General features: G+C 40.6%; 2 protein-coding genes across 7 annotated transcripts in view; both read left to right on the forward strand.

The window, feature by feature from the left end:
- LOC129110433 (dnaJ homolog subfamily C member 13-like) overlaps positions 1-8,581 on the forward strand; it is a 31,318-nt gene extending 22,737 nt beyond the window's left edge. For both annotated transcript variants that reach the window (XM_054622511.1, XM_054622512.1), the window contains 23 exons: positions 59-260; positions 379-494; positions 635-713; positions 812-947; positions 1,260-1,444; positions 1,566-1,640; positions 1,752-1,871; positions 2,298-2,693; positions 2,784-2,897; positions 3,005-3,121; positions 3,505-3,682; positions 3,786-3,877; positions 3,963-4,062; positions 4,154-4,228; positions 4,314-4,426; positions 4,516-4,685; positions 4,789-4,831; positions 5,023-5,196; positions 5,425-5,604; positions 5,708-5,848; positions 5,968-6,111; positions 6,221-6,320; positions 7,052-8,581. In XM_054622511.1, coding sequence (XP_054478486.1) covers positions 59-260; positions 379-494; positions 635-713; positions 812-947; positions 1,260-1,444; positions 1,566-1,640; positions 1,752-1,871; positions 2,298-2,693; positions 2,784-2,897; positions 3,005-3,121; positions 3,505-3,682; positions 3,786-3,877; positions 3,963-4,062; positions 4,154-4,228; positions 4,314-4,426; positions 4,516-4,685; positions 4,789-4,831; positions 5,023-5,196; positions 5,425-5,604; positions 5,708-5,848; positions 5,968-6,111; positions 6,221-6,320; positions 7,052-7,149 — 3,148 coding nt within the window. In that variant the 3' untranslated portion in view covers positions 7,150-8,581. The remainder of the gene's footprint in view (positions 1-58; positions 261-378; positions 495-634; positions 714-811; positions 948-1,259; positions 1,445-1,565; positions 1,641-1,751; positions 1,872-2,297; positions 2,694-2,783; positions 2,898-3,004; positions 3,122-3,504; positions 3,683-3,785; positions 3,878-3,962; positions 4,063-4,153; positions 4,229-4,313; positions 4,427-4,515; positions 4,686-4,788; positions 4,832-5,022; positions 5,197-5,424; positions 5,605-5,707; positions 5,849-5,967; positions 6,112-6,220; positions 6,321-7,051) is intronic.
- Positions 8,582-9,724: 1,143 nt separating this feature from the next.
- On the forward strand, positions 9,725-24,661 carry topbp1 (DNA topoisomerase II binding protein 1). 5 transcript variants are annotated; one of them, XM_054623200.1, is made up of 29 exons: positions 9,725-9,834; positions 9,930-9,993; positions 10,113-10,205; positions 10,279-10,413; positions 10,816-10,959; positions 11,948-12,129; positions 12,410-12,603; positions 12,684-12,860; positions 12,952-13,118; positions 13,227-13,390; positions 13,934-14,178; positions 14,291-14,613; positions 15,173-15,345; positions 16,391-16,602; positions 16,740-17,056; positions 17,173-17,358; positions 17,526-17,641; positions 17,807-17,930; positions 18,822-18,980; positions 19,125-19,221; positions 19,312-19,513; positions 19,747-19,976; positions 20,708-20,850; positions 20,953-21,049; positions 21,795-21,958; positions 22,690-22,818; positions 22,931-23,020; positions 24,118-24,279; positions 24,432-24,661. In XM_054623200.1, exons 3-29 carry the CDS (start codon positions 10,119-10,121, stop codon positions 24,558-24,560), a joined length of 4,548 nt encoding a protein of 1,515 aa, XP_054479175.1. In that variant the 5' UTR covers positions 9,725-9,834; positions 9,930-9,993; positions 10,113-10,118; the 3' UTR covers positions 24,561-24,661. The 5 variants fall into 5 exon arrangements, with proteins under 5 accessions (XP_054479175.1, XP_054479174.1, XP_054479176.1 ...); XM_054623199.1 differs by having other exon boundaries at positions 9,933-9,993; XM_054623201.1 differs by having other exon boundaries at positions 9,725-9,811; positions 9,933-9,993.

Here is a 24,661-nt window from a genome sequence, read left to right on the forward strand (position 1 = left end):
AGTGCAGCGTGTGGTTTATAGACATTTAAATAGATTGTGTTTGATCTCTCCGTTTCAGGCGGATGATGATCGAGAAGATCGCTGCCCACATTGCTGACTTCAGCCCCAGGCTGCAGAGCAACACGCGGGCCCTCTACCAGTACTGCCCCATCCCCGTGGTCAGCTTCCCTCAGCTGGACTACGAGCTCTTCTGCAACATCTACTACCTCAGACATCTGTGTGACACCATCCGCTTCCCCAACTGGCCCATTCGAGACGCTGTATGTCTCTTTCTTTTTACTCATAAACCAAAGCTTGTACTTCCTTGAAAGCGTCCTGTTTGTGTTTTTCTAAGAAAGGCGTCTTTAACTTTGTGCTCCACCTCCATTATTCCTGCAGGTGAAGCTGCTAAAAGACACCCTTGAAGCCTGGAAGAGGGAGGTGGAGAAAAAGCCTCCGTCTATGTCTGTAGATGATGCATACGAAGTCCTCAACCTCCCCAAAGGACAGGGGCAGTGAGTGGCCTTTGATTGTTATCAAATGTTACTTGTTGTGTTTCCTGAATACCCTTGAAAGAAATGAATGTGGATGTTGTAGTTGGATAATGTGGATTTAAATAGCAGGACTCAAGAAATGCATGTATTTATGTCTTCAGGCATGAGGAGAGTAAAATCAGGAAAGCTTACTTCAGACTGGCGCAGAAGTACCATCCAGACAAGAACCCAGAGGGCAGGGTATGTGTTACGATCATTACTGACATGAAATGTATTTAAGGGCTAACTTATCATATATTCATTCAACCACAGATTTAATTTCAACTTGTGTCTTTCAGGACATGTTTGAGAAAGTCAACAAAGCCTACGAGTTCCTTTGCACAAAGTCCGCCCGAATCCTGGACGGCCCCGACCCGGAGAACATCATCCTCATCCTCAAAGCTCAGAGCATCCTGTTCAACCGACACAAAGAAGGTATGCAGACATTTCTTCCATTTTTGCTATTGTTCTTTATACCTAAACATTTAAAAATAATAAATTGTAAAGCCATATATCACAAATATACGTCAGAGAGCTTTACAATCTGTACAGCGTACACATCCCTTGTCCTTGAACTCACGCATAAGAAAAGCAAGGAATCCCTCAAAAAAGAAACTTAACAGGGGGAAAAAAAAAGGAAGATCCCTCTTTTAGGATGGGCAGAAGTGCAATAGATGTCATGTGTACGGAATACCACAATTACATTAAACTAATGCCGCTACTCTTCCTCTTATTTGTCTCTAACAGAACTTGAACCTTACAAATACGCCGGTTACCCGATGCTCATCAAAACAATCACAATGGAAACGCAGGATGGGCTGCTCTTCTCCAAAACCTCCCCTCTCCTCCCTGCTGCTGTCGAGCTGGCCTTCCACACCGTCAACTGCTCCGCTCTCAATGCAGAGGAGCTGCGCCGCGACGACGGCATCGAGGTATGCACGCAGTCTCAAATGCTCAAATATCAAGCAGTTCAAATGAAACAGCTGTCCATCTACATGTGGGTCCCTGCGCTGTGATTTTGACTGAATAAATGACTGTACTGTATTTAATCAGGTGCTGCTGGAGGCCCTCTCTCGGTGTGTTGCCGTTTTAACTGCATCAAGCAAGCCTGATGACATGGCTGTACAGGTAAAATGAGTCTTTATCCACCTGTAGTCACCTTTATTTAATAGAGATGAATGCAGTACTGCTTGTAAGGATTTCCAAAACACAATTTTTCAATACTTGAATGTGCTGCAGGTGTGCGGGCACATCTGTAAGTGCTACAGTGTAGCAGCACAGTTTGAGGAATGCAGGGAAAAGATCATTGAACTGCCAAACATCATCAGGGACCTCTGTCACATCCTGTTCTATGGAAAGGTAAGAACCCACTATGTTTGCTTTATTCTTCTGAGTTTTCTGTCTTTAATTACAAAGAAAAATCTTCCATGTGTACACTTTTTTTTTTTTCAAACCATAAAGAAAATGTGCAAGTATTCTAGTATTTTAGAGGCTGCTTTTCCATTTAAGATTCCTTCTTTTACTTTACTAATAAGAATAAAAATGCTGATCTTAAGCAAGAAGAGACTGATTTTAAATATTTCTTTTAGTTTATACATTTTATTTGAAAGTAATGATTGAGACCATCACTATTACTCTTGGCAGTCATCTTCCTTGTTTGTGGTCCCATTATCTGCTATTCATTTAAAGCTTTTTAAATTCTACATGGAGCCAGAGTGAAGTCCGCTTTATACTTTTTCTGCAACCAGACAGCTCCTTGATGTTCTCTCCGTTGCCTCCTCGCAGGGTCTCCCAAAAACTGCCACCCTGGCAGTACAGTGCGTGAGCTCCTTCGCAGTGGATTTCTTCCTACAGACCCATCTGTACCACGCTGGTGTGCTCTGGCACATGCTGGTCCACCTCTTCAACTACGACTACACTCTGGAGGAGAGCGGCGTGCAGGCTAGCCAGGACACCAACCAACAGGAGGTTGCAAACCGCCTGGCCAAGCTCAGCCTGGTGGCTCTGAGCCGTCTGGGAGGCTACACCCAGACGCCACTCGCCCTGGACGGGAACAATCCTGTTCCAGAGACCAACGGTATTGAGGGCACGCCTCCGGAGAACCCCACCATCCGCAAGAGCTTAGCAGCCATGCTGACGCCATACATCTCGAGGAAGCTGGGGACAGGATCTCCTGCTGAGGTATGTTGTGCAGGCGGATGGGGAGGGTTATGTCAAGCTTTTACATACATAAACCCCAACATTGAGATGAGTGCATTGTTGTGCATTTAGGTCTTGAAGCTGATGAATAGCAACTCGGAGAACCCGTACTTGATCTGGAACAATGGAACACGAGCCGAGCTGCTGGAGTTCCTGGAGGGTCAACAGGAGGGAAACATCAAGAGGGTATGAATAACATATGTAAAATCATCTATTAGTATATAGATATTACTGATAAGCTATGCCGGAGTAAAAAAATATATTCATGCATCCTACTTATGGTCTCTTTACAGGGAGAAAATGACAAAAGCTTCGGTGCAGAGTTCGTGTTCAGTGATCACAGCAAAGAGCTGATAGTTGGGGAGATCTTTGTGCGGGTCTACAACGAGCAGCCGACTTTTCCTCTCGAGGTGAGCAAAGGAACAACATACTGCCATTCTGTTGCTAGGGCAACAGATTTGGTCCAAGTTTACTTCCTGTCAGCTACCAAGGACTACTACTGCATTAACAAACAATGCAACAGGAAATACAAAGGGGCCGACCTAGAGTGTTTATTTTGTCAAGTTTGAAAAGGTCGTTTGCCCTTTCTCTTTAGTCTGAATTAGACTATTGAAAGAGCCATATTCATTATACAGTAGCTATCAAATCGAGAGAAGCAATGACTAAAAACCCATTTTATTTGAATTTATTTGTATTTTTGTCACATTTAATCGTCGATTTGGTTTATTTGCAATATAAAATAGACTTTAAACATTTATGTAATGCTATTATTTGTTACAATCTCTGTTTTTAGTACCCCAAAGCCTTTGCAGCCAGTCTTCTGGACTACGTAGGCTCCCAGGCCCAGTACCTCAGCACTCTGCTGGCCATGAGTCAGAGTAACAAAGTGGAGTCAGAGCAGCATGCTGAGCGGCTCCGCTTCGCTGAGATGGCTTTAGAGGCTCTCCGCAATGTCATCAAGAACAACCCCGGTGAGATATGACACTTCCTCCACTTCTACTTTGTCTGAAGAACCCAAGCTGTTCTATTAACATGTCTTAACTTTTCTGAACCGTCATCTTTGTACGATTTCAGGTTCAGAGTCAGAGTGCATCGGCCATTTCAAACTGCTTTTCTCATTGTTGCGGGTTCATGGAGCTGGCAGAGTACAGCAACTGGTTTTGGAGGTAGAGGTTCTTGGTCCTGATATCAAATTATGTATGTGGTTCCCAACGTCTGTGCATTTTTACCCATAATGTGTTTCCTCTGCAGGTTGTGAATACAGTGACGTCAAACCAAGAATGCGTTAGCAACATTGCTGAGTCGCTGGTGTTGTCCAACCTTCTGTTGCTGCTGCACTCGCTCCCATCCAGTAAGAAGACACTTGAGCTCTTTGCTGCCTTTTCTAATTCATTGCATTGTTGTTTCTGTGGACTAACATGTGTTTGTTGTGCATCATTTAGGCAGGCAAATGGTGCTGGAAACCTTGTATGCACTGACTTCTAACACAAAGATAGTCAAAGAGGCTATGGCTAAAGGTCAGTGTAATTCATTTATTTATTTTTCCATATTTGTGGGAATTCTGAGATCACCGATGCTCACCTTAATCTGTTTGTTCCACAGGCGCTCTGATCTACTTGCTAGACCTTTTCTGTAACTGCACACATCCCCAAGTACGCACACAGACTGCGGAGCTCTTCTCCAAGATGACCTCAGACAAGCTGGTCGGGCCAAAGGTCAGTCTCGACAGATATGAATAGAAAAAAAAGATAAATATCCTCCTTGTGTTGTAGTGCATCATCATATATATCCTCATCTCTGCCAGGTGCGTCTAACGCTGATCCGTTTCCTTCCCGGCGTGTTCATGGACGCCATGAGAGACAACGCCGAGGCAGCAGTGCACATATTCGAGGGAACGCACGAGAACCCTGAGCTCATCTGGAACGACAGCTCAAGGGAGAAAGTGTCCACCACTGTCCGGGAGATGATGCTTGAGTATGAGATGAGCCCAAATCAATACCCTATTTAACCAATACCTAGCTGAGTAGTTGGAGATATCTGAGTATCCTAACTGTCTAATATTTGTTTGTTTTTCCAGGCACTTTAAACAGCAGAAGGATAATCCTGATGTGAACTGGAAAGTAAGTGTAATAGTATATTACTAGCAATAAAATAATAATTTATTGTCATTATGCAACACAGGGAAGCACAACGAAATGCAGTTGTAGCTCATTTTCACCAAAAGAAATTACAAACAAAACCAAGCATTAAATATTAATATGTTGTTGTGTATGATTTAATGTGACAATAAATTCTTTGTTTGTGTGCTCAGTTGCCAGAGGACTTCACAGTGGCTTATGGAGCAGGACAGGGCGAGCTGGAAGTGGGTGGTGTCTTCCTGCGTATCTTTATCGCTCAGCCAGGCTGGGTGCTTCGCAAGCCACGAGAGTTCCTGGTGTCTCTTCTGGAGACCCTGACTGAGCTGCTGGAGAAAAACAACCCCAATGTGAGCATCCTTACTGAGAAACACAAACACACAGTATTTGATATTTAAGGCTTTCCAAGAAACTTTAGAGCACATCCCCGTTACGCACAAGATTTAAAGTGGTGCTTTTGTGTGCTTCTTTGTGGAGAAACGTCAAGGAAATGGTGTAAGTGGACTAAGAATGTTTTGGTGGAGGACAGCTTTAGTTTTTACACTGACGTTTTCACTTCTTCCCGTGATCTCCTGCAGGGTGAGGCCCTGGAGACAGTGACCATGGCGGCGGTCTGTCTGTTCAGCTCACAGACCCAGCTGGCCGACCAGGTTCCCCCTCTGGGTCACCTGCCTCGTGTCCTGGCAGCACTCAACCACAAGAACAACGCCGTGCCCAAGAGCTCCATCCGTCTCATCCACGTGCTGTCAGACAATGAGGTGAGGAGCCAAACATGCATGCATGCATGCAAACACAGACAATTTATTCGGCAGCTGTCTTCTTTCCAGACTCTGACGCACTAAAATTGTTGTTTTTGTCTAGCTGTGTGTGCGCTCCATGTCCGCTCTGGAGACCATCGGCCCCCTCATGACTGGCATGAGATCTCGGGCTGACATGGCCGGGTTAGCTTGTGAAGCTCTCAACCGCATGTTCCAGAAAGAGCAGACGGAACTAGTGGCCCAGGTAAACTGTCACCATTAATATTTATTTGATTTTGTTGTGTGCATCATGTTTGATGACCATGTCAAATGAATAATAATAATAATATTAATATTAAAATATTTTATTATTGATCTGAACAGGCTCTCAGAGTGGAGCTGGTCCCATACCTCCTGAAGCTGCTGGAGGGAATCGGCCTGGAGACATTAGACAACCCTTCAGCTACTAAGGCCCAGATAGTAAAGGCTCTCAAGTCCATGACTCGCAGTCTGCAGTACGGAGAACAGGTATGATAGGAATACATGATCAGCAGGATCAATACCGTTAATATTTCAAAGTGACATCTTACTGGCTGTTTGTCTTATTTGAAACTCTTTGCCAATCACTGCTTTGCAGGTGAATGAGATTCTTGCAAAGTCGTCAGTGTGGAGTGCCTTCAAAGACCAGAAACATGATCTTTTCATCTCAGAGTCTCAGACCGCTGGTTACCTGACAGGTAAAGTATTTTCTTAAAACTTAACCTGCTATTAAACACTCAACATCACAAAACCTGACATTTAACAAGCAAAACTATGACCATGATTTTCCTGTCAGTGTTTAAAAGGTAAGTCTTGTGTGCTTTTCTCTGAGCTGTTCTTTGAATCTTAATGCCATGCTTTATCTTAAAACCACCTTGTTGCTGACTCCTCACTTGTGCTTGAACCCAGAGACCCCTTTCTGGTCCTATAACTTCCTGGCTCTGCCCTTCCCTTCCTCTTTGTCCTCCACGTTTCCTCCTCAGGGGTATCCACTCCTTCTCTCCTGGCCGCCAGTAGCCCACTGCGAGGTGGGCTCTAGACTCCTAAGCTGGGCTCTCACAGCCCTCCTCTCTCTTGCTCTGATGCAGGTAGACGTTGACCTCGCTCCTACTGCCATTCCTCGCCCCTTTACCTCCATCTTTGACCCACACTTAATTTTCCATTCCCATCTCTCCATCTTCAAACTGCTAACAATAATGTCCTCTTCATCTCCATCCACCAACTACTACTTATCACAATCCAGTTTCAGGAAACACTCTTGAAAGTTGATATCTAAAAGATTAGTCAGTGTAGCAGTAGTCACACCTCCATACGTAGAGTAGTTGATGTCTTTTAGTTTAGTACATCATCGTAGCTCACCACTAGCACCCTAGCTATCCCACCTAGTCCCACCTGGTCTGAATTGTATCTATGTTCCTGTCACATGTAGGTCCAGGAGTAGCAGGTTACCTTACAGCAGGATCTGGCACCCCGGTAATGCCCAACGTCCCACCCCCTGTGGACAACGACATTGGAGACCAAGGCTGATGGACACACTCACGGTCACGCTCAGGCACCCAGACTGCCCTGCTGCTTCACGGCTGCAGCTCAGAGAGGGACTGTCCAGCTCCCAGACAAGGGGATGGAGAGAGAGAGAGAGATAAAGAGAGAGAGTAAGATGGAGGAGAGCGGGCCGTCATTGACCGTCACCAAAATCTCTGCAACACCTCCTCCAGTATCACTCTCCTCTCCCCTTACAAATGGCACTCGAGTGTTCACAAACACTTTGAAATTGTTTTAACGGATGACCACATTTGTTTTTTGTTTCTGTGCTACTTTTCTTGTTTCTTCCAATGACACACAGAGGAGTTTACTTTTTGTATGAATATATTTTTTACTCCAGATTTTGTTTTAGCTTTTTCATGAGAAAGACATTGGAATACGGAGGCATATTATAGGTTAACTGTCTCTTCTCTGTTATCTTATTCCTCTTTGTCATATCCTGATTGGCTACACTTTATCCAAATCCTGAACATAGGATACTCTGCCTTGTTTGTGAAACATTTGTTCACAGGACCTATCCACATCTTACATAAACATGTCATTTACTAGACTATATAATGAATTCTCATATGGAAAAGGAAGAAAAATGTTTAAGTAAGAAAATCAGAAAATATTTGTGTATGATTTTCTGCCTTGTTTCTCCAAAAGAAAATGTCATTTGAACCCTTAGAGTGATGCTGACCTCTTGTCTGGTTTGGTCAGGGCTAGTTCCATCCACCCTTCCAAAGTTGACACAGATCTGATCTCCAAATGTCCAGCCGCTTATTCCTCTGATCTTAATTCATAGTTCATTCTGCTCTGCTCTCTCTTTGAAGGCTACCCTTTCTGCCTCACATTTTTTAAAGTGATTCTTTCTTCCCCCCCCCAGAATGCAAAAAGCACTAGAATATTTATAAGTGAATAATAACCAATGGAAATGAGCTTCTGCTGAGACATGACGAATGACGTTGACTGATTACGAATCTATGTGAAAGACTAGTGCAATTTGTGAAATGTTCAATGTAATATTACGTATATAAACTTTCTATAATGAATGTACATTAAAAAAAAAAATCAGTCGCACTTGTACATAAAATTTTAAGAATAAAAGGGAACCCACAGTGTTGTTCTTTTGCATTTACATTTGTGTTTGTTGAAGTAGCAGATAATTCATTTTCTAATGTTTCGCTGTTGCTACTGCCTGCAACGTCATAAAAATGAGCTCTGAATTTAACAAGATCATTTAACATTTCATACTTGCATTCTATTAAATCTGCATGAAATCAAAATTGTGCTTTACTCAGATCACTGTGGAGTTTGCGTATTTTGTTACAAGTTTTATTTTGAGGATAAACAAATGCAACAATGTTTAGAAACGTACACGACAAGTTCTCTTAAAGCTGGTAATACTATGTATGTATATATTATGCTGAGGAACATTGAGCCATAAATCATATTTATTTGATAAAGATAATCTTCTGAAATCTATCATTTGCTAAATGATCCTTTAATTAAAAAGTTTATATTGTTTGAATTATTTTCAGAACCCTAAATCCAGATGAACATGCACTTTTAACCGTTCTGTGGAATCAGTACCACTACAACTAAATAGTTATTTGATAACAATAAATAAAAGGTATTATTGTACTGTAAACATGGCATTTTAATCAACAGATATAAAATAAATATGACGTTGAGACCACATAACAGGACAAAAAATAATATTTACAGTACCAGTCAAAAGTATTTTTTTCAACATTGTAGATTAATATTGAAGACATCCAAACTATGAAGGAACACATATGGAATTATGTGGTAAACAAACAAATGCTCAACAAACCAGAATATGTTTTATATTTTAGATTCTTCAAAGTAGTTGAATGAGAAGGTGTGTCCAAACTTTTGACTGGTACTGTACATATAATAATCATAAAGTGATTAAAACTGTAATACTGTAATTCAAACTCTTTGTAAAAAAACACAAAAATAGGCCTTTGGCTTGTAAATGTACATTTACAGTATCAACTACTTTGAAGAATCTAAAATATAAAACATATTCTGGTTTGTTGAGCATTTGTTTGTTTACCACATAATTCCATATGTGTTCCTTCATAGTTTGGATGTCTTCAATATTAATCTACAATGTAGAAAAAAATAAAAATAAAGAAAAACCATTGAATGAGAAGGTGTGTCCAAACTTTTGACTGGTACTGTATATATATAAATAAATAAATAAAATATATATAAATATATATATATACAGTACCAGTCAAAAGTTTGGACACCTTCTCATTCAACTACTTTGAAGAATCTAAAATATAAAACATATTCTGGTTTGTTGAGCATTTGTTTGTTTACCACATAATTCCATATGTGTTCCTTCATAGTTTGGATGTCTTCAATATTAATCTACAATGTAGAAACAAATAAAAATAAAGAAAAACCATTGAATGAGAAGGTGTGTCCAAACTGTTGACTGGTACTGTAACTTAAATTCTAGTGCATTTTTATAATTACACTCATGCGTTGAATATTAAACGTAGACGCTGCGGAACCTTTCTATCTCAGAGTCCGACTCCACACGGCCGAATTAGAAGGCAACACCGGATATTGCGTCGTTGGCGCGAATAACAACAACAAAGCTGATCTTTCAATTTCTGCTAAGCCGGTATCATTAAATGAAAAGGAAATGTACAGACCTTTTAATTAACACTACGTAGATGATATTATGATGATATGAATAAGAATGTTATTTGATATTTTGAACGTTATTACGTGTGTTTGAGGAGGTTACCCAGCTGACGTCATATAGTCCCTTTCCTATTTGTCTGACGGTCCCTCAGAGAACAGGTACGTTACCACCAGTCTAAGACAGTAACATTATGGTGTAATGCTTTTTAAAGTGAATGCCATAATAACAAACATTAATGAAATGTCTTTTTTTTATATATATACTTGTCTTTATTCAGGGAGCCATGTCCACAGGAGACAGGGAAGGCTTCATTGTGAAGTTTGTGGAAAGCAGAGCAGAGAAAACAGAGCATGCTGTCAAAGCTTATGAGGTAAATCCACTATCAAATATCTCATTCATGGTTTTGCCAGTGTGGTAATGATGTTTTTCTATTGTTGACACAGGCCATTTTGGAGCTGCAGTCTGATAAGTACCTGAAAACCATCGATGAAGATGCAGTTTTCCAGATGGACCAGAAGGACAAGTCTCTGTTCGTCCTCAGCAGCTTCACCTCTCCGGCCTTCCTGCACTGCAAAAAGGTCTCACTCAATATTTGTGACATCAAAACCTGGGTCCTGAGTTTCATGTGAATCACATTACAGTCATTTAGCAGACGCTTTTATCCAAAGCGACTTACAATCAGTAGTATATTACATATCATTCACCCATTCACACACTGATGACAGGCTACCATGCAAGGTGCCACCATCAGACTCTAACTAACATTCATGCAACATCCAGTCCACACCGATGGCAAGCCTTCAGGAGCAACTTGGGGTTAAGTGTCTTGCCCAAGGACACATCGAACCACCGACCCGACCACCGACCCTCTGATTGGAGAACTACCTTACTCTCCACTACACCACAGCCGCCCCATTCGGTGAAGCCCTGTCACAGACATTAATGATTCTCTTTCTCCCTCTTTGTTATGTGACTTGTAGCTTGGCTGCAGAGTGGTGAGTCCTCTGGTGGTGTTGTACTGCCTGCAGAAGCAGCATTGCGTCCCCAAAGCGGAGACGCCTGTTTATAACATGGCCATGGCTGACATCACTGTTTCCTGCACCAGTTTGGATAAAGCAACACGGGTAAGATCACTGTGTGTGATGCTTTTCAAATTGTTGCTCCTTTTAAATAAGCAGTCGAATAAATGACAAAGACATCAGGGAGTGCATTAATGTTTTAGACATAAAACATGAATCAATTAGAAGCACAATTTTATTAAAATAAAGGTTATGTTTTTTTAATTGTTGCTCCTTTTAAATTGGCTGTCTCAGAAATGCCAAAGATATCAGGGAGTGTATTACTGATTTGGACATAAAACATGAAGCAATAATTGAAATAGAATAAAAGTTACGGTTTTAATCTGAATGATGTTAGTCAGATACAAATCAAAGAGATCTTTTTAATGGTCTGTGTTAGGCAGGGTGGTTATGTGGGGATTTATTAGGTGTCTGTCTCAGCTGCCTGTTGTAGCTATATGAATATGTATTAATGAATATAATTTTAGAGAACACGGAATAGAGCTATTATGACATGTAAACTAATGTAGCCTTAATCTTTGTTATGGAGTCGCAGGGTACAAAGACATACTTTTCATAGCATGCATAATATTCTTTGCAGTTAATAGTAAAAGTCTGAAAAGGACATATTCATGTCGTCACCTTCCTAAAATAATGGCCTAAGTCATTTTTTGACAAAAATGATTTTGTTGCCTAAATCATCTACTCATGATGATGGCCACCTCTGGTAAAATCACCTACATCCTCACCTGAACAGATCATGTGATTCTACCCCTGTAGTATAATGGCCTATGTCAAGAGTCTGACTTAGGCCATTCTTTTTGTGTTTTCTGAAAAACCTGAAAAAATGACTTGGGCCATTATTTTAGGAAGGTGACGATATGAAAGCTAATCCTTATAATGGTACATAGATGTACATCCCTAAATACATACGAAAAGTTAAACATAGAGCACAATTAATCTTCTCCATAGGGGGTTATGAGTAGGGAAAGCACAGCACAGTGCATTCTTAAGTGTTCTGTAATAATGCGTTTGTGTCCGTCTCTCTCTACAGGCAGAGGTGATGGATCTGGTGCAACTCATGGGTGGACGGGTCTATCTTGATCTAAATGTATCAGTTACACACCTGGTAACCGGAGAGGTGGGAAGCAAGAAATACCTGGTAGCAGCCAGCCTGGGTAAACCCGTCCTGCTGCCCACTTGGGTCAAAGCTTGCTGGGAGAAATCTCAAAACAGGTATGCACTGTTATTAAATCTGTCATTTCTGGCCCAACATCTATGTAGAAAGATGCATACAGATCGTTTTGTGATGTTTTCTTGGCCAAATAAACTCTATCTTGCACCATTTATTAAGAACCTTCAGGATTTGATGGTTTACCAGTCAATCTAACTAAAATTAGTGCATCAAAGAAGTTATACAATTGTTATATGACATTGTGACAATTTTATTATAACTCTTGTGATTATGAAAAAAAAACTTTAGATGACAATTAACACCTCGTTCTGCCTCCTTCAGTCTATTCAGGTATACAGATCTACCCATTGAAGACTATCTGTGTCCTGTGCTGCGTGGCTGCACTGTTTGTGTGACTGGCCTCTCCAGCACTGAGCGTAAAGAGGTGCAGCGGCTCTGTGATCAGCATGGAGCCAACTACACCGGTCAGCTCAAAATGAACGAGTGCACACACCTCATCGTCAGTGAGCCGACAGGTAAGTCACCAGCAGTTTCACCACAATGGGTTCCATTATAGCTACCAGTATCTTTTGTAAGTATTTGTATTTGTTTGCAGGTCAGAAGTACGAGTGTGCAAGGAAGTGGAACGTGTATTGCGTGTCTCTGCACTGGCTGTTTGACAGCATAGAGAAGGGCTTTTGTCAAGACGAGAGCAGGTACATTGTGGAGCGTAACACATCGAAGACCACTCGACCGCACACTTCAACCCCCACTGGCACCAACAAGAAGGAAGGTGAGCCACAGGCTGATAGGTGTTTGTTGTGTTCTGTATTTTTGTCAGTCTGTAATATATTGTATTGAAGAATCATGTTTTCTTTCTCTAGAGGGTCAATCTCTGCTGGGCTTGAGCCACATCTCTGTGAACGCTAGCATGACAATAAATGACACCGCCCTCACTAACGGCACCATCAGCCGCCTGGACGCTCCAGACCCCATTGATACTCTGGATCTCACCGTCTGCCCAGCTGATGATATATTTGATGGTTGTAAGGTAAACAAAAGAATGTTCCTTTTTATACAGTGTGGATATTTCTATTTTCACTATAGTGTGAAAGACATAGATCAGGCTTTATTTCACCCTTTGTTAACTGTTGTGCAGATGTACCTGTGTGGCCTGCCGGGGAAGAAACTGGAGAAGCTGAGGCGTCTTGTGAACGCTGCAGGAGGTCTGCGCTTCAACCAGCCCAGTGAGGAACTCACACATGTGGTGATGGGAGAGCTGGACCAGGACCTCAAGAATTTTCTATCTAAAGCAACACATAGGTCTGACCTGCAAAAATGATTACTTTACATAGTATTTATTGCATCTTTACCTATAGCAAGTTTTTAAACACTGTGTGTCACTTTAAAAAAAATAGTTGCTCTGATGTCTCTGTCAAAAAATTGCCATAAAATGATGTATTGCTATTATTTTCCTATTTCACTGAGTACCATTTATTTGACCGACATAATTTTTTTTTTACATAATGCCACTGTTAATTTTTCACTATCAGTGTTAATTACAGCCTCAGTTTTGTGCTTCTTGAAATGTTGTTGGAGCTCCTGGCGGTAAATACTAAAAACTATATTTGAAGATGATATAATGGAATGTATGATTTTATTCTGTTAGGCCTTGGGGTGAAAAATGATGTCTTTAAGGGACATTTTTGTCCATAAGGGTCAGAGTTTCTGTACAACACAGAAACTCAGACTTATTTTGAGAGCGGTGGTTGAACTTTAGTAACTCACACCCTTGCTAAAATGTATGCCATATGCAATAACAACGAGATTATGATTTTGATGTCATGTCTGTTTGTTGCTTCTCAGACCTCATGTAGTAACTGTGCAGTGGCTGCTGGACAGTTTCAACGAAGCCAGTCTACTCCCAGAAGCGAGTTACCTCCACCCTGACTGTCTGCCTCTGGCCCCGGCTGCTGTATCTGTGTCTGCCCGCCGCACTCTCACCTCCCGGCAGTCAGCTGGTCCCCCTGCAGCCAGTCCCAGCACTCCCAGGCAGACAAGAGCAGAGGAAGATCTGCTCTCTCAGTACATGGATGATGACCCTACAGTAGGTAGGTATCTGTTGTTAAATAACTAGCTCGGTTTTAATGGACACCATTTAGAGATTTTACAAGATATCATTTTATATATTACAGCTAATCTCATCTTCCTTTTATCCTCCAGTGGACATGCCCCCACCAGCAGAGGGCTACAGCAGGAAGTCCATCAGTACATCTGCTGAACCCTGGGCGCCAAACCTCACCAGAGGACCAGAGCCAGACTCCACCCTGCAGGAAGCCAGCGGGGCAGGCCTGTTCTTTGGGAAATGTTTTCTTCTTGTGGGCTTCGGTGCCGAGGCAGAGACCCAGCTCTCCCTACTGGTGACAGAAAATGGAGGCAGGGTGCTGATGGGCCGTACACGTGTTGTGGCAGACTATGCAGTGGTCCCGCTGTTGGGATGTTCAGTGGAGGCAACAGTGGACGAGGTGGTCACTGATACCTGGCTGGTAAGATCATAGTTATACTGCTTTAGATGTATCTGTGTAGAGAGGAAGGGTTTGGCATTCTTGTGGGTTTCAGTGACAACTTGTCGAACAAAGGGGCAAATATTAATTTTTTGTTAATCGTCTTTGTTACTTGTCTAATTTTTGAGGCAACACACTCAAATTTTGAGCTGAAAACAATGAGTCAATATTAATAAAATTAGCAGAAATCAGCAATTTTTTTTTTCTTCCATTGTCTTGGTTAATTATCAGGAAGAAAAAGAAAGCTCAACATTCTTTGGTTCAAGCTTCTTTTTCATATCCTATCCAATTGAAACTGAGTCTATGACTAGCTTTTGCACTAAACAAGGCTTTAAAAGACGTCAACTTGGCCTCTGGGAACTTGTGATGGGCCTTTTTCACATTTTTTGTAATGTTTGAAAATAATTGCTGCAGCCCGACACAATTACATTCCACTGATTTTGAAATACATGCTTTTTTTCTTCATCAGTTCTGTGTGCTATGACAATGCTTTGTAAGTTTGATACCTGACCGGTGTGCTTTGTTTTTGGTTCATTTTCAGGCCATGTGTGTGGAGAAGGAGTGTGTCCTGCAGCTTTCCTCCAACCCTTTGTTCACACCTGTTCCTCTGATGGACGGACGTTTTCCTCTCAAAGATTGCGTTCTCTCCGTCAGCCAGTTCACAGGAGCAGAGAGGGAGTCTTTGGTGGAGCTGGCCAAGCACCTTGGAGCCAAGTAAGTAACATTGTAGTCCGACCTCACTGCTGTTCTACTTTTATGCTACATTAAAGGTGCGGTAATCGATTTTCTACGGCTTGTTATCGGCCGATATTTGTTCTAAATAATTTGATCTTCGGCCTCTATGACGGCCGATCAGAAGAGCTGATCAGATGATGCAAAACAAGAGAGACAATTTCTCTATGTGCCGCTGTAATGGATTCACAAGTCCGGCAGTTCTAGCAGAAAAAAGACAATAATATTACAAGGGGTGTTCCATGGAAATCCCCAATGAAGAAATGCAACCAAAACATTTATCAGAAATACATTCTTAACATACATGAGATACTTTCTCATCTCTAAATTTTAATAATTCCTAAACAATCTTGTTAAGAATAGATGAATACATAATGCTATGCGATACATAAAAGGCTTTAATAGACCCCGTATTCTGTATCAGACCCAAAGATCCTGATCGAAACACCCTTACACAGTGTAAAGATTAAAAGCTGCAGGAGTGTTGGGTGTTTACCTTTTCTAAATTGATTAGGTCAAAGAGTCTAATACAAAAGGCAAATTAATTTATACAGCACAAATCATAGAATTGTCCCAGTGTTTTATGTTAAAAAAAAAGAAAGAAAGAATGATAGATTTTTTTTTTGTCTACTCAAATTGAATATCCGTTGCTTTTTATTGTTTTTAAATAGTTTTTTGTTGTATTGTTTGATATTGTTTTGTTATCATTTGCTCTATATAAAAAAATATATCCTGACCTTCCCTATACTAAAAAAAATAGTAACAATATAAGTAGTTGTAAGTATATTGTACTTGTTATCCGTGTTCAGGACGAGAATGTCAAAAGTAGAATATCCCTGGTACATGTTTCTAGCTGTATGAGGTCCTGATCTGTGGCTAAATCAGTGTAGGAGAAGTTCTCAGTTGCACACGTTGTTCTAACACAATTGATTTCTGTTCTCCCTCCTGCATACTTTTACCCTCATGTGTCCTGTCTTTCCTTTGTGAACTACCTATTTTTAAATCTCTTCTTCTCTCCCTCCTGCAGTGTCCAGGATTACTTTGTCCGCCTGGCCAACCAGAAGAAAGGGATGCTGGCGAGCTCTCATCTGGTGCTGCAGAGCCCCGAAGGCACAAAGTACCAAGCAGCAAAGAAATGGGGGCTTCCAGCCGTCACCATGCACTGGATACTAGAGTCTGCTCGGACCGGCCAGAGGGCAGAGGAGGGGCGTTTTCTGGTTGACCTGCCGCCATCACCAGGTTAGAAAAGTGTCTTGATTAAAGCCTTAATGTGATGTAAATATTCAATTTGGCTATCATCATTGTTGGTTGTGATTCTGTAGTGAATTCTTTGTTTCCTGTTCTATAACATTGATTTTTCTTTTCTTCTCCTACAGAGAGGGATGATGAGAGTTTTGTCGGTGGCTCCCAGAAGCCAGCGATGCCTCCTCCAGCACTTTGGTCTCCAGAGATCCCTTTGCTGGGTCTCCAGAGCGGTAAGGCCGTTACTCCGCTGGATTTAGGTCGCCTCCGGAGCAAAGTGTTACGCTCTGTGTTGGACGAGATGAAGCCCAAAGGGGACATCAGCACCCCCAAACAAAACCAGGGGAGCGGCAGAAAGAACCCCCCTGAGAAGGAGGCCTCCCTGCAGCTGGACACTCCCTCTCGGTTCCTCAGCAGAGACCAGCTGTTCAGGCCGACTTTCAACTTTAAGGTTGGGACCCGATGAGTAGCAACAGTATCTAGTGATAGAATATCAATTTTAGCTTCTTGTGCATTGATATTTAATAGATCGTCCTGTAAAATACATGCACTGTTCCTTTTGTTAAGGATGCACGAGGAGCATTGGAGACTCCAGGGGGTAAATCCAAACCAGCAGAGAGGGTGGAGACCCCACTGACTGATGTCATCAACAGGAACCTGAAGGTGTCTATCGCCAATAGCAGCCGAAATAGCACCTCAGATATGCAAGCCATCACTGCTAGCCCCCAATTTACCAAGACGACTGAGAAGGAGGTAAACTGAAATACATAAAAATACAGTATGCCTGTTTGTAAACTTGACATTAGTGGTTTAATCTCAAAATCTTTTTCAATCTAATTTGGCAAATACAGCTAATGAAGGAACCTTTATAATTCCAGAAATCTTATAAATCTTATAACAAAAGTATTATCATTTGTAAGGTCCCAGAAAAAGAAGCCGGCCCTCTGACTGGTGTTGTGGTCTGTGTGGGGAAGAAGCTGAGCAAAATGCAAAGTGAACTCAATGCCATCGCTGCCTCGCTCGGAGCCGACTTCAGGTATTTAACACGTTTTTGCAAACTTCAATTTAAGAATTAGTCAAACATTTTTTGTTATAAAACAGTCTTGACAAGTGTTATTGGTTGCAGATATTGTTTTTAATTTATATTTTAGTAAATATGGATGCAAGTTGTACAAACATTTCTTCCTGGACTTGTTTCTAGGTGGGCTTGTGACGATACAGTGACACACTACATCTACCAGGGCCGTGTGGGGGACAACACCCGGGAATACAGAGGAGTGAAGGAGAGAGGGCTGCATGTGGTCTCCCAGTACTGGCTGGAGGCTGTACGTTTCCCAGTAACAAATATAAATATAACCCAAGTTCTTTAATGTACTGCTCAACTTGTTTTTACTCTTAACTGCACTGAAAAGGAAGATATTAACAAATCTGTAGAGCAGTTCATAGTTTTGAACTTTTAAATGAATAAGGACTGGAACTAATGATTGTTTTCAGTGTCAATTAATCAGTTGATTATTTTGTGAATGAATTGATTGATTGTAGTGTTTTATTCATGTTTATTTAAGAAATTGACTAAAGATGGTAAAAAAATGCCCATATAGTTTTTCAGAGCCCAAGTTCACACTTTTGACAATGTTTGGTCTGACTAACCAACAGTTCCAATATCCAAAATATTCATAATATATATTTTAATTAGTTAAAACAGACAAAAGCATTTTGAGAAGCTAGAACAAAAAACATGATCATTGGCATTTTTGCTTATTAAATAGTTTGGGATTTGTTTTATGTTGCTCAATAAATCAATGGTTTCAGCTCTAAAATGAATGGGTAAGTTTGCAGCTGGTTATCAATGTAGAAAAATGCTCAACAAAAGTACAAAGAATTAGTTAAAATAATTAGGAGACCAACTACAGTACTCAATACTCTTGATTTAGTTTGTTATTAAGTCAAAATATATTCATGCCCAATAAAGGTCATATTTAGTCATGGGAATGCCATAAAAAAGGATAAATCTGTAAAAGAAAATAAGTAACTAAATGAGAAATATGAAGACAAATAAATACAAGAATAAATAAGTAAATAAAAATAATTTGGAAATTTAAATGTTATTTTGCAGACAAATTCAGCTATGTTTCCCCTCATCCTTGTTTCATTAAATGTTTTCTCGTGTCTAATAAGCTTCTGTTTTTGAATGTGTGCCATGTCGTCTTGAGCAGTGTGCCGAGGAACAGAAGCACGTCCCCGAGTCTCTCTACCCTTTCACCTACAACCCCAAGATGAGCCTCAACCTCAGCCAGGTGCCCAACAACTCTCAGAGGTCTCCACCTTTTACACGAACCCAACTCAAAGACATCACAGAGACAAAGGACGAGAAGGTGGGTCTAAATATTGATATTAATTCACCGAGACATTGGATACTGTTCTGCAGGAACGAATATGTTATTAGTAACGTCTAAATATAAAGTTACGTTATTGATGCAGGAGTGTCTCATGTAATTGTCCTTCTGTTTGTCACTCAGTCTGGACACATTGCCACAGAAGAAACCACAACTTTACGCCGTGTAAGCGACGGAAGCGTAGATCAAGAAGACACGAACGATGCTGCAGACAGAAGCGGTGGGTGTCTTTTTACAACTTTCATTCATTTCCACGAAGCTTGTTTAAAGAAGATGCTGATTCGTGCGTTTGATTATCTCTTGTGTCCAGATCTTTCAGAGACTCTAGAAATGAGAGAGAACCTGCAGAGACAGCTCCAGGAGATCATGTCAGCCACCAAGCTGACGACAGGGAGGCGTACCTCGGTCAGACTCAGCAGGATGGGATCAGGAGGAGCCGACTCGAGACCGCACACACCTGATGGGAGCCGGTTCGGACGCTGTGGGAGCAGACGTACTCTGGAAGCTCTGAGGTAAGGAAGCCATGTAGTGAGAAGATAGTTTGTTCATCTCAAAGCAAACTGGTTACATTTTTAGGACTGTTGTTGTGCTGTAAAACCTATACAGTGTACCAATTTCTATGTATATTGAATGAAAAAGGTCAGTTCATTAAAGTGTGGAGCAAATTTTTACTCGTAGTTAATGGATACCAAGTTCACACACGTCCTCATCCAAATAAATTCACCTCATTCCGTCCTGATTTCAGGGTTCCTAGAGAAGCAGCTCTGGACATCAACACAGAGCCATCTCAGAGTGAACAGATAGTTTGGGACGACCCTACAGCCAGAGAGGAGAGAGCCAAGCTGGCTGATAACTTACAGTGGCCTGGTAGTCCGTCACAACACTCTGATCCGCTCGGACCTCCACCTCCTCCCACTGCAGAGAGCGGCCATCAGTTCAGGGACTCCATGACGGACTCTGAGCTGGTGGAGATGGGTAAGAGATCACAGTAGTTATAATTTAAGTGTTTACTAAGTGAAGAGTTATAAACTATAAACAGGTTTTTACTTTGAGATTAGTTGTTATTGACGATTCACAACTACTGATTACTACTTATGTAATCATGCTATTATTATGACCCATTTAGAATTGGAGATACATTTGATTAACAATAACTGAACTTAACAAAACAGTAATATTTAGTTAAAACGGCCAAATCAAAACTGTTAAGTTCTCCAATTATACGTAATTGAATAAAACTACGTAATACTTAGATTTGCAAATGATTGGCAGTTTATTTCAATAATAATAATATTCATTTTGTCAGTTATGCTACAGTTTGTGATGCTACAGAGACTATTTAACATACTTAAATGGTTTTGATTGACACCCTGCTGATGTTTCCAAGCAACCAATTTACTTGTAAAGTCTTTACAACCAAAGACATTAAGTTGTAATGGTGCAACCCCACTTAGTAAGTGACTAGTTAGAAACGTGTTGATAGTTACCATGAGTCTAGGAAGGACTTAACACATAAACTTAATGTTGGATTTAGGAATAGCTGGTGCAAATCAATCCTGCAGAGAAGTCTCACGTTGTAGTTAGATCGGTTTGTTTATTTACCTGCATCTGAAAAGAGTACTTACAACAAAAACATATACAATGAAACAACATGGCTTCTAACTAATGCACTTGACTTCTACTGTAATAACTGTGTCCTCTCACAGCTGCTTGTGACGTAATCGATCAGCACATGGGCCAGAGTGTCACGACGGCTCCAACAGAGGAGGAACAAAATGACATCCTCACTCCCAAAGCCCCCAGCATCGCCTTCCCTCTGGCCAACCCCCCCGTTGCCCCGGAGCCACAGGTGAAGATTCTTGTTTACATTAACAACAAGACATAACAAGAAGAACATTCATATATATCTGAAATACGGTCTTTTTTAAAACGGTTCCATCTTTTCTCTCAGGAAGCGCGTGAGGAAGAGAAGCAGCCGCCCAGATTTCAGCTGTCCTCCCTCAGCCCTCAGGAACGCATTGATTACAGTCACCTCATAGAGGAACTTGGTGAGTCTTCCACCTAATGAGCTCGAACAGTGTTTCATCACGCTGCAGTAACGCATCACAGGCCTGAAGTCAGAGGAGCTAATCCCTGCTGACTAAAAGGAGGAACTGCCTCTAGGGTCTGGGAATATTTCCTCCTGCAGATGTTTCTTGTCGCGAGCTCAGTATTCTCAAACAAGATGCAGCATTTACAAAGAGTAACATTAAAGAAATACTTTACCCACAAAGTGACACAACAATTCAGGATTGCATGGAACAGTAGCGCGCCTGAGCAAGAATGAGACTGTAAATGCAGAAGATTTTTAAATAATAAGGTTTAGGTTAAGATGCATTTGTTTAAGAAGTAATGAGCATAGGACTGGATAAATGAGATTTGGATAGTAGTCTTCATTTACTTTAATACGTAAAGAATTTTCTCAGTTTTGTTATTCTCTGTTCACCTTGAAAGGCATGCGAGAAATGATTCAGAACTCAAGGTAACACAGAGTGAGTAATTGAAATACAAACGGTCATATTGTTGATGAAGTATTCCTTTGAGAAAAAAGGGGCAGATTGAATGCATGAAACAGTCCACGAGAATTGTTTTTTTTTTGCTTAAGGGCACTTTAACAGCTGTTCATACATTTATATAACACTCTTCAGTCTTTTATTATCAGATCTGTAACTAAAACTACATATTAGCTACAGAATATCTTATTTAGAGTTCTTTATTTATTTCCTTTCTCTTTATTTCGGTTTGGTATTTTAGGCGGTGTAGTCCTGGACAAGCAGTCCTTCGACCCCAGCTGCTCCCACATCATCGTAGGGACTCCTCTGCGTAACGAGAAGTACCTGGCGGCCATGGCGGCGGGCAAATGGATCCTGCACCGCTCGTACCTGGAGGCCTGCCGCTCTGTGGATCGCTTCATCCAGGTCAGGATCTGAATATTTATGATTTGGTGCCCTTAGCAGATGACTATTAACACTCATAATTGCAGTGTTTTTTTATTCACAAAAAGAAGAATTCAACTGTAGCCTGCAGGACAAATATTGTCTGCAAATGATGTATTGTTATCTTTAATTAATGCTAATAGAAGGAATAAATTCAAGCCATCCTATTTGTTTTTCCTCCTGTAAATGTGTAGCATGTTAGCTAAGGTCCTGTTATGTATATGTTCTTCATACTGACCACCAGGTTTTGCATGAACTATTTTCTCCTAAAAATACTGTTTATTTTTACAGATTTACTTAATTTTATTTTGAAATTGGTATCAGGCTTGTGGTTCACATGAAATGATCTGAAAGGTGTCAGTTATAATCTGCAGAAACTATAAAAGATTATTGATTCTCTTAAAAATTCAAAAATTGTGACGTAAATTGGAAAGTAAATAGTAACTCTGCAAACTAACCACCATGGCTGTTTGACCTCTATTCCAACCAACTACAATTTAAGCATATAGGGCATCAAAATGATGAAAACTCCAGATGTATCTACAGAAACTAAGACATACAGTCCTGCCATTCGATACGCAACCGTTTTTTCGTTCACTCGAGAGGTTTTAAAGAGTTCCAAAGTTAATTTATCTCTTTAACAATCAAGAAAAGGTCAGTTGTTATTTTTTATGCTGAATAATACTTAACATTTCCTTATCTGTGTGTTCCAGGAGGATGAGTACGAGTGGGGCAGTAGCTCCATCCTGGACGCGTTGCCCTCCATCACCTCCCAGCAGAGGAGACTGGCGTTGGCTGCCATGCGCTGGAGGAAAAACCTGCAGGGGCGCTCTGACCAAGGGGTACCTACAGCCGACAGAACAGTCCTCATCACTGTCATTTGATCTGTTTTTATCTACTACTAGAGTATTAAAGTATTCTATGCATTATTAAATGTATATATATGTTTTTCAGGGAGCCTTCAGCGGATGGACGGTCATGCTGAACATCGACCAGAACAGAGAATCAGGCTTCAGGCGGTTACTGCAGTCTGGCCGGGCGAAGGTTGCTGCTTGTTTATTTGTTGTGTTAAATCAAACAGTATTTACTCAACACTACTGCAGGTTTAAAGTCAGGCAAACAGCTAACCGTCTATCAGAAAGAAAGATCTGGTGGTACTTTATTTAATGCATTATAAACATACGTATAATGTGTTATAATCTGTTTATAGACCTATTTATTTATAATTAGTAATAATGCTTTATAACAATAATCCCAATAATTATCAAGCATTTTATAATGACATATAATGTCAAGTGTCATAATACTTCATGATTGCTGGTCATTCACAGACATTTTGTGTATGTGAGATGTCTTGCATAGATTTAATATTTTTTCACTTTATTTAAAGTAAATAATAACCACTTACAGTGATTTATAACCAGCTTGTAATGAATTATATCTGCCTATATATCAGGAATTGTATTACTTCACTTAAATCACCCACTTACAATAATTACATTATAATGCATTATAAAAAAAGATTCTAATTTATTACAACTATGGGAATTATAATACAGTACATTATTAAGATACTTGAGCTTATAAATCAATAATAAAATACTTTATAATGTGCTGTGAATAATGTTGTAAAGCATTATGAACATTTATGAGTTCTTATAACTATGATTTTAAAATGCTATAAGCAGATTATAACACATTATAAGCATGTTTATATTGTATTATAGACAGGATGATGGTTATTTTATAGACAGCATCTTAAACAGTGACCCTGTAGAGATTGTGAACATTTCTTGCCTTGTGATCAGTTTTGTTGAGAGATGACTCCTAAACAACAGTCATTAAATATGACATTTGCTGGTCTCTGTTTTAGACGAGGTGACTCACATCTGCTATAAAACACTGAAATTCTAACTATAGAGGCCTATCAGGCAAGAACAAAGTGCTGACAATAGAAAGCTAACCAAAAAGGCAAATGATTTAATCAGATGTTGGAGCACACATCAAAAAGATCACAACGACGTAGAGAAGCTACATTCCCCTTGCCTCTCCAATTCTATATTTTCACAAAGAAGTACACGTGTATTTTTCTGTAAACGTAGTGAAGCCATAGTTCTCACCTGTAATTTCTCTCTCTACAGGTGTTGCCCAGTCCCTCCCCGTCCTTGTACAAGGAGGCCACTCACCTGTTTGCAGACTTCAGCCGGCTGAAGCCCGGAGACTTCAGAGTCGATGTGTCAGAGGCCACTTCCAACGGAGTCACATGCTTGAAGCCAGAGTACATCGCAGACTACCTCATGCAGGTGAGAGAAGCTTTTCAAATAAATGATTACTAGATTGGTTTCATATTATTGTGAACAACAAAATCTAAGATCATTTGTTAATGTCTTTATATTGCAAGAAGTAAGGTCACTTCAGGTCACTGTTAAAGGTGTGCTTTATTGCATTGACACAGGAGCCGATCCCGCCTATGGAGCTGTACCACCTGACAGAAGCTGCCTCTGAAGAAGCTCCAGGCACTCCGTCACGTAAGCGCAAAGCAGCAGCAGACAACTCCAAGCTGAAAAAGACACGTCTGAACTGAAATGTCCTTCCTAAATATTGTCTTTAAAAAATGTTGATTGTAAATAAGATTTTCTTTTTTTTTGTATCTCTTATGTTAAAAAATAAAACAAGTGTAGCATT

The sequence above is a fragment of the Anoplopoma fimbria genome, chromosome 21 (genome assembly GCF_027596085.1).
Source record: "Anoplopoma fimbria isolate UVic2021 breed Golden Eagle Sablefish chromosome 21, Afim_UVic_2022, whole genome shotgun sequence".
Taxonomy (NCBI): Eukaryota; Metazoa; Chordata; class Actinopteri; order Perciformes; family Anoplopomatidae; genus Anoplopoma; species Anoplopoma fimbria.